General features: G+C 41.0%; 1 protein-coding gene across 1 annotated transcript in view; it reads left to right on the top strand.

Moving 5' to 3' along the window:
• PDE11A (phosphodiesterase 11A) overlaps positions 1-10137 on the top strand; it is a 423540-nt gene that overhangs the window by 185524 nt on the left and 227879 nt on the right. Inside the window, exon 6 of the mRNA XM_010859770.1 lies at positions 9342-9406. Coding sequence (XP_010858072.1) covers positions 9342-9406 — 65 coding nt within the window. The remainder of the gene's footprint in view (positions 1-9341; positions 9407-10137) is intronic.

A 10137-nucleotide genomic window follows, 5' to 3' on the forward strand; every position in this document is an offset into this window, starting at 1 on the left:
CAACTCTTCGCATGAGGTGGCCAAAGTACTGGAGTTTCAAGTTTAGAGACATTATTTTGTATCTCTCTGTCTTTGCTATGATACACATTGGACAATCAATATTTAGCCAAAGATGCATAAAAATTAGTATTATCGTCATTTTTCTTCTAAAGACATGGGAACCTAAAATATAAAAGATGTGAAGTTAGGGAACATAATCTATAATACTGCCTTCACTTCTGATACCAATTACAAGCTCAGGAATTCTCAAGACCATGCTCAAACTCCATAATTTGCTAGAAGAGCACGCAGAATTCACTGGAAGCTGTTACACATATGGTCATGGTTTATTATGAGAAAAAAATACAAATTGAAGTCAACCAAGGGAGAGACGCATAGGCAGAGCCCAGAAAAGTCCAAAAGTGGTGCTTCCAGCTGTCATCTCTCCATGGAGTCATGTAGAACATTAACTTCTCCCAGCAGTGATGTGAGACAACATGCGTGAAATATTGCCAGCCAGGGAAGGTCACTCGAGCCTTGGCATCCACAGTCTTAGCTGGGGCTTGGTCACTACAACCTATCTGGCCACTCAAATGGCTGCTCTCTGTCTCCATGACCTCTGGAGGTCAACTGATATCATGTGACCCAAAGCCTCCACCCTAAATCACATTGTTGATGTGGCTCAAAGCCACTATGCTAAGTTAGCTTGTTATTGTCTGGCTGGCCCAGGGCACCCAGGTAAACAAAGACACTTTTTTCAAGGCTGGACATTCCAAGGACTTAGAGGTTACCTCCCAGGAGACAAGAGCAAAGACCAGACCTTTCTTTGGGTAAGCTTACTTCTTTCCTACACACAAGGTCAACACCATGGTTAATGAACCCAATATCTGATATTGACCAGGACACCATGGGCTGGTTTATTGGGGAACACAATGGGTACTTTCCATGATATAGAGTGCTGAAGTTGAAATAAGCATACTCCTTGACTTTCCCTTTACTCTTTAATCATGAATTTAGAAAATAAAACCCCAAAATAAAATAAAATAATTGACCCTGTTTTTCTTTTGAGCATGTGATTTATGTTAGAATAAAAAGTTCAAGCATCTTAGAAAAAAATTATTTCTTCCTTTTGGTAGTTTTAAAAAGCCCTCTTTTACATTTAAAGAGTTCTTACATTTCATTGAGGTCCTTGTTTATCTTATCCATTCTCTTTATGATTCTAAAGCTATAAGTTATATAGCTTTAAGATTTCAGGATTTCTTGTTACATTTCTTGTAAGCTTCTACCCCTCAGAGGGTTGTTTTTTATTTTTTTTAATTCTTAAAAGATCTTTATTCTTTTTTACTCTCTGGACATTTTTCAGGTTTGTTTCTTAAGGTATAGAAAGCGGAAGTTCACTTTTTTTCCAGGGAGCACTAATTTTCATGACCAAGGGCAAGTTTAGCTCCCTCTGTACAGTAAGCTCCACGCGTGCAGGACTTTTTTCTTTTTCTTTTACTTTCACATGTGTAGCCCTGGTGCCTGTTTCACTACTTGACAAATGCACTCAGTACATATTTGTTGTGTCAAATAACAGTTTTCAAAAAGCTGAAAACCTAATCCTTGCAAAAAGCTAAAACAAGCATGTATCAAAGATGTAGTTAACTCAGTAATGAGAGAAGTCAACAAGATAGCGGTCAGTTCTAAAATAGGCACTGCAAGAATGCAGGCACAAGATTGCTGTGTGTGCTTGCTTTCTAAGTTGCTTCAGTCGTGTCTGACTGTGACCCGCCAGGCTCCTCTGTCCATGGGATTCTCCAGGCAAGAATACTGGGGTGGGTTGCCACGCCCTCCTCTGGGGGATTTTCCTGATCCAGGGATCAAACCCACATCTATTACTTCTTCTGCATTGGCAGGCAGGTTCTTTACCACCTGTATCTTCCAGGGCTTCCCTGGTGGTTCAGATGGTAAAGAATCTGCCTGTAATGCAGGAGACCAGAGTTCAATTCCTAGGTCAGGAAGATCCCCTGGATGAGAGAATGGTTATACACTCTCCAGTATTCTTGCCTGAAGAATCCCATGGATAGAGGAGCCTGGTGGACTATAGTCCACGGGGTTGCAAAGAGTCAGACATAACTAACACTTTCACTGTCTTCCAGGACAATAAAATTTTAAATTATGGGCTTATCTTTTCTTCTGCACAGAAGCCATTCCCATTTCTACTTGAATAGAATTCATTTGCATTGCCACAGGACACAAATCATTTTCATAATGTCAAGCTATTCTTTCTTGCCCCAGTGACTTCCTGAGTGACAGCATTCACCCTCCTTGTTTTGAACTTCAGTTATTGCCCAGTTATTACTGGGTACCCATCCTCAGCATATGTGTTCAAACCACAAGCCTCATGATGACTTCCCTGTGTTTACTCCTTATCTCCTTTCCAGGTAGACCAGTCACATTCAGATTACAAGGGGCAAGCTTCCTGAGTGCCACAAGTTACCCTCCGTATGACCCTCAATAAAAGCCCTTACCCAGGGGTCCTTGGTCTGCTCTCTTCCTTTTATGACCTGTAGTGACAAAACTTTGAGCTTTGGGTGGCTTTCTGTGGTTTTGGGGGTATGCTGTGCCCTCCTCTCCAGGACCTGTATGATAAATAATTTAATTTCACATGCCTTTCTGAGTATAGTTTCTGTAGCCGTGTTTAGAGTGAGCCTCAAACACCCCACAAAGGGGACTTACCCCCCGCCCCACATTTATAATCCAGTTGATATCAGTTTTTCAGAAATTAACCTCTATCCTTTCAGAATTGTAAAGTATTCTAATCAGTAGTAAAAATTAAGCCAAGTAAAGTTCAGGTATGACCTAAATCAAATCTGTTATGATTATACAGTGAAAGTAACAAATAGATTCAAGAGATTAGATCTGATAGAGTGCCTGAAGAACTATGGATGGAGATTCGTGACCCTGTACAGGAGGCAAAACCATCCCAAAGAAAGAGAAATGTGAGAAGGCATAGTGATTGTCTGAGGAGGCTTTACAAATAGCTGAGGAAAGAAAAGAAGTGAAAGGTAAGGGAGAAAGAGAAAGATATACCCAACTGAATGCAGAATTGCAGAGAGAGCAAGGAGAAATAAGAAAACCTTCTTAAGTGAACTTCTCCCTAATCTCTTCTGCTTCTGTTAAGTCATTACTCTTTCTGTCCTTTACTGTGCCCATCCTTGCACAATCCTTGTATCATCCTTGGTATTTCCAACCTTCTTGAAGAGATTTCTAGTCTTTCCTATTCTGTTATTTTCCTCTATTTCTTTGCACTGTTCACTTAAGAAGGCTTTCTTATCTCTCCTTGCTCTCTCTGCAATTCTGCGTTCAGTTGGCTATATCTTTTTCTTTCTCCCTTGCCTTTCACTTCTTTTCTTTCCTCAGCTATTTGTTAAGTCTCCTCAGACAACCACTTTGCCTTCTTATATTTCTTTTTCTTTGGGATTGTTTTGGTCACTGCCTCCTGTACAGTGTCACAAACCTCCATTCATAGTTCTTCAAACACTCTGCCTACCAGATCTAATCCCTAGAATCTGTTCATCACCTCCACTATATAATCATAAGGGATTTGATTTAGGTTATATCTGAATGGGCTAGTGGTTTTCCCTACTTTCAATTTAAGCCTGAACTTTGTAATAAGGAGCTGATGATCTGAACCACAGTCAGCTCCTGGTCTTGTTTTTGCTGACTGTATAGAGCTTCTCCATTTTCATCTGCAATGAATATAATTAATCTGATTTAGGTATTGATCATTTGGTGATGTCCATGTGTAGAGTCATCTCATGTATTGTTGGAAAAAGCTGTTTCCTATGACCACTGTGCTCTCTTGGCAAATCTCTGTTAGGCTTTGCCCTGCTTCATTTTGTACTCCAAGGCCAAATTTGCCTGTTTCTCCATATATCTCTTGGCTTCCTACTTTTGCATTCCAATCCCCTATGATAAAAAGGACATCTTTCATTTTGGTGTTAGTTCTAGAAAGTGTTGTAGGTCTTCATAAAACCAATCAGCTTCAACTTCTTCATCATTAGTGATTGGGGCACATACTTGGATTACTGTGATGTTGAATGGCTTGCCTTGGAAACAAACTGAGATCATACTGTCATTTTTGAGATTACACCCAAGTTCTGCATTTTGTACTCTTGATGACTATGAGGGCTACTCTGTTTCTTCTAAGAGATTCTTGCCCACAGTAGTAGATTTAATAGTTATCTGAATTAAATTCGCCCATTCCCATCCATTTTAGTTCACTGTTTCCTAAGATGTCAATGTTCACTCTTGCCATCTCCTGTTTGATCATGAATGATTTACCTTGATTCATGGACCTAACATTCCAGGTTCCTGTGCAATATTGTTCTTTACAGCATTGGACTTTACTTTCACCACAAGATATAGCCACAGTTGAGTGTTGTTTCCACTTTAGCCCTGCTGCTTCCTTCTTTCTAGAACTATTAGTACTTGCCTTCTATTCTTCCCTGGTAGTTTTTGCTGTGTAACAAATAAGCCCCAAATTATTTGTGGTTACAGATCCTGTGCATTTGTAGAGGGAATAGCCAGGATGGTTTCCCTCTTTCTAGGATATCTGGGACCACACTTAGAAAAATTTGGAGATCATGGGTAACTTAATGGCTGGGAACTAGAATCATCTGAAGGCTTGTTTGCTTATATGTCTGGCATCTGGGCTGGAAGGGCTTAAAAACGGGTTGCTGACCAGAGCAGCTACATGTGACTCCTGTGGATGGTGGCCTCCCTTTTAGCATAGTGTCCTGAGGGTAGTTGGGCTTCTTACATGGTGTCTCAGGACTCCAGGCACAAGTATTCCATTCAGATGACACAGAAGCTGCAGGGCCTTTTATGACAACCTCAGAAGGCACATGTAATATCTCTTCTATATATTCTATTTGTTGTAGTGGTCGGAAGCCCACTTAGATTTAAGGGGAGGAAACATAGACCCTACCATTTGGGAGGAGGGTGGCAGGGTCACATTGTAGAGAAGAATGTGAAACAGAGATTGCTGTGACCATCTTTGGAAAATGACATTTGTCACAATGAGTGATTTTGCAGAGGCTTATTTCACGTTAGAATATGAAATGAAATGCGTCCTATAGTTGTGAAGGGTATTTCCTTTTAGTTGAGCTATTGTCACTGCCCTGCATTTAGCTAGGCACATGCAATTTTCTTTGTGATGGGCTTTTCTTTCATTTTTTCCTAATGTTACATTTTCTTAGTTTGGGTTCATTACCTCACTGATAAAGCTGTTTTAATATTTAATCTATTCCCAGTTCCAAAATCATTTTCTCAAGTGCCCATCAATTCCTTATAAGTGGTTAATTTAAATGGCCTTTGAAGCATGACTGCATCTGGCTAAGGCAAATCTAAATGTCAACCTTGGAAGCATCCAGTGACATTCAGATGACTCCTTTCAGTACAGGGACTCTTTTTCTGTCACATGGTCTATCTTGTCAAAAGAGAGCCAGAAATTGTGCCTTTCCCAATCCATATTTTTAGTGTTGTTGAAAAAAACTGGCACTCTACAGGCATACAGACCTGCTTTAATCCCAGTTGCCTCATTTAGTTGTGTGAAGTAGTGCAAGTTTCTCAAAAATTATGGGGTAGTTTCCTCATCTATATATTGAAGGTAAAAATCCCCATTTTATAGAGTTGTAACAGGGGAATTAAATAAATGAAGAATCTTCTGACGTAGGGCCTAGTTTATAGGAAGGACTTAACAATGGCTAATGATGAGTTTGTAATAGGGAAATTAAGTAATCAAAGAGCTTTCTGATGTAGGGCCTGGTTTATAGGAAAGATTCAGTTCAGTTCAGTTCAGTCGCTCAGTCATGTCCAACTCCCTGAGACCCCAAGAACTGCAGCATGCCAGCCCTCCCTACCCATCACCAACTCCCGGAGTTCACCCAAATTCATGTCCATTGAGTCGGTGATGCCATCGACATCTTCTGTGGATGAGACAGACCCATCTCATCCTCTGTCATCCCCTTCTCCTCCTGCCCCCAGTCCCTCGCAGCATCAGGATCTTTTCCAATGAGTCAACTCTTCTCATGAGGTGGCCAAAGTACTGGAGTTTCAGCTTTGGCATCAGTCCTTCCAAAGAACACCCAGGACTGATCTCCTTTAGAATGGACTGGTTGGATCTCCTTGCAGTCCAAGGGACTCTCAAGAGTCTTCTCCAACACCACACTTCAAAAACATCAATTCTCCAGTGCTCAGCTTTCTTCACAGTCCAACTCTCACATCCATACATGACCACAGGAAAAACCATAGCCTTGACGAGATGGACCTTTGTTGGCAAAGTAATGTCTCTGCTTTTTAATATGCTATCTGGGTTGGTCATAACTTTCCTTCCAAGGAGTAAGCGTCTTTTAATTTCATGGCTGCAATCACCATCTGCAGTGATTTTGGAGCCCCAAAAAATAAAGTCTGACACTGTTTCTACTGTTTCCCCATCTATTTTCCATGAAGTGATGGGACCAGATGCCATGATCTTTGTTTTCTGAATGTTGAGCTTTAAGTAGACTTTTTCACTCTCCTCTTTCACCTTCATCAAGAGGCTTTTTAGTTCCTCTTCACTTTCTGCCATAAGGGTGGTGTCATCTGCATATCTGAGGTTATTGATATTTCTCCTGGCAATCTTGATTCCAACTTGTGCTTCTTCCAGCCCAGCCTTTCTCATGATGGACTCTGCATATAAGTTAAATAAGCAAGGTGACAATATATAGACTTGACATACTCCTTTTCCTATTTGGAACCAGTCTGTTGTTCCATGTCCAGTTCTAACTGTTGCTTCCTGACCTGCATATAGGTTTCTCAAGAGGCAGGTCAGGTGGTCTGATATTCCCATCTCTTTCAGAGTTTTCCACAGTTTATTGTGATCCACACAGTCAAAGGCTTTGGCATAGTCAATAAAGCAGAAATAGGTGTTTTTCTGGAACTCTCTTGCTTTTTCGATGATCCAGAGGATGTTGGCAATTTGATCTCTGGTTCCTCTGCCTTTTCTAAAACCAGCTTGAACATCTGGAAGTTCACAGTTCATGTATTGCTGGAGCCTGGCTTGGAGAATTTTCAGCATTACTTTACTAGCGTGTGAATAGCCATAATAGTCAACAAAAGAGTCTGAAATGCAGTACTTGGATGCAATCTCAAAAACGACTGGATGATCTCTGTTCATTTCCAAGGCAAACCATTCAATATCACAGTAATCCAAGTCTATGCCCCAACCAGTAATGTTGAAGAAGCTGAAATCGAATGGTTCTATGAAGACCTGCAAGACCTTTTAGAAAGAAAGTGAAGTCACTTAGTTGTGTCTGACTCTTTGAGACCCCATGGACTGTAGCCTATCAGGCTCCTCCGTCCATGGGATTTTCCAGGCAAGGGTGCTGGAGTGGATTGCCATTTCCTTCTCCAGGGGATCTTCCTGACCCAGGAATCGAACCCGGGTCTCCCACATTGCAGGCAGATGCTTTACCTTCTGAGCTACCAGGGAAGCCCAACCTTTTAGAACTAACACCCCAAAAAGATGTCCTTTTCATTATAGGGGACTGGAATGCAAAAGTAGGAAGTCAAGAAACACCTGGGGTAACAGGCAAATTTGGCCTTGGAGTACAGAATGAAGCAGGACAAAAGCTAATAGAGTTTTGCCAAGAGAACACACTGGTCATAGCAAACACCCTCTTCCAACAACACAAGAGAAGACTCTACACATGGACATCACCAGATGGCCAACACTGAAATCAGATTGATTATATTCTTTGGAGCCAAAGATGGAGAAGCTCTATACAGTCAGCAAAAACAAGACCAGGAACTGACTGTGGCTCAGATCATGAACTCCTTATTGCCAAATTCAGACTTAAATAGAAGAAAGTAGGGAAAACCACTAGACCATTCAGGTATGACCTAAATCAAATCCCTTATGATTATACAGTGGAAGTGAGAAATAGATTTAAGGGACTAGATCTGATAGACAGAGTGCCTGATGATCTATGGATGGAGGTTCATGACACTGTACAGGAGACAGGGATCAAGACCATCCCCATGGAAAAGAAATGCAGAAAAGCAAAATGGCTGTCTGGGGAGGCCTTACAAATATCTGTGAAAAGAAGAGAAGCGAAAAGCAAAGGAGAAAAGGAAAGATAAAAGCATCTGAATGCAGAGTTCCAAAGAATAGCAAAGAGAGATAAGAAAGCCTTCCTCAGCGATCAATGCAAAGAAATAGAGGAAAACAACAGAATGGGAAAGACTAGAAATCTCTTCAAGAAAATTAGAGATACCAAGGGAACATTTCATACAAAGATGGGCTCGATAAAGGACAGAACTGGTATGGACCTAAAAGAAGCAGAAGATATCAAGAAGAGGTGGCAAGAATACACAGAAGAACTATACAAAAAAGATCTTCACAACCCAGATAATCACGATGGTGTGATCACTCACCTGGAGCCAGACATCCTGGAATGTGAAGTCAAGTGGGCCTTAGAAAGCATCACTACGAACAAAGCTAGTGGAGGTGATGGAATTCCAGTTGAGCTATTTCAAATCCTGGAAGATGATGCTGTGAAAGTGCTGCACTCAATATGCCAGGAAATTTGGAAAATTCAGCAGTGGCCTCAGGACTGGAAAAGGTCAGTTTTCATTCCGATCTCAAAGAAAGGCAATGCCAAAGAATGCTCAAATTACCGCACAATTGCACTCATCTCACACGCTAGTAAAGTAATAGGAAAGATTCAGTAGTAGCTAATGATAAGAAACACTGCCTCTGCATTTTCTGTGCTCATAAATTCCCTGTCAGCATAATAGGTCTTAATCAGGCTCTTGCACCAATCATGTCGGTTTCACTAGACAGAGGAGGGAGGAAGTATCCACACTAGGGATGATCTTTGAAGAAAGTGTCTTTTTTAAAGTTACCTTTTGCAGGTGGCAAAATAAAATTCACCTGAGAACAACTAGGAAAGGCAACTTTAACCTTTTGAAGGATATTTTGTCCAGGTTCTCCATGGATGGTGAACTGGGTTGCTAAAACGGCAGGGAAAAAATTATTTCAAACAAGATGTCCCTTTGCCTGACCACCACAGGATTTTTACACCTTATTGTAATTATATTAGTATATGCACATTTAGAAATATATTTAGACTTTAGCAATGTGTGCCATGTAAGAAATAAGTTACAAAATGTAGGATAGAATTTTCTCTTGTCCCTCAGGATTTCTCCACTGAAAATCTGTCTTTAATCTCCAATTATTGTAATAGTCATTATAGAGATGAAAAATGTTTATTTGATTATTTTAAACTGTGAGAAAGCTTTAATTGACTGAGATTTATTGTCTTTCTGTGCGGCAGGTGGTGAAGTTTACCAAATCCTTTGAATTGATGTCCCCAAAGTGCAGTGCTGACGCTGAGAACAGGTAGGCTCATGAGTTTCAGTTTGGTCTTTAATCCTCACCTTCGATCCTTGGTGTTGACAGCACTGCATAATTTCTGAGGACAGGAGTTGTTCTTTCTTCAGATCAGCAGATGAAGCCAAATATCACCACTTTTCTGTATTTCAGAGTTTAAATAAAAACTACACATAAAAATCGGAGAAGGCAATGGCACCCCACTCCAGTACTCTTGCCTAGGAAAAAACCCCATGGACGGAGGAGCCTGGTGGGCTGCAGTCCATGGGGTCGCTAAGAGTCAGACATGACTGAGGGACTTGACTTTCACTTTTCACTTTCGTGCATTGGAGAAGGAAATGGCAACCCACTCCAGTGTTCTTGCCTGGAGAATCCCAGGGATGGTGGAGCCTGGTGGGCTGCTCTCTGTGGGGTCGCACAGAGTCGGATATGACTGAAGTGACTTAACAGCAGCAGCAGCAGCACACATAAAAATAGATGGGGAAACAGTAGCTGATTTTGTTTTTCTGGGCTCCAAAATCACTGCAGATGGTGATTGCAGTCATGAAATTAAAAGACACTTACTCCTTGGAAGGAAAGTTATGACCAACCTAGATAGCATATTGAAAAGCAGAGACATTACTTTGCCAACAAAGGTCCATCTAGTCAAGGCTATGGTTTTTCCTGTGGTCATGATGGATGTGAGAGTTGGACTGTGAAGAAGGCTGAGCACCGAAGAATTGATGCTTTTGAAGTGTGGT

This window comes from Bison bison, unplaced genomic scaffold (assembly GCF_000754665.1).
Source record: "Bison bison bison isolate TAMUID 2011002044 unplaced genomic scaffold, Bison_UMD1.0 scf7180017864460, whole genome shotgun sequence".
Lineage (NCBI taxonomy): Eukaryota > Metazoa > Chordata > Mammalia > Artiodactyla > Bovidae > Bison > Bison bison.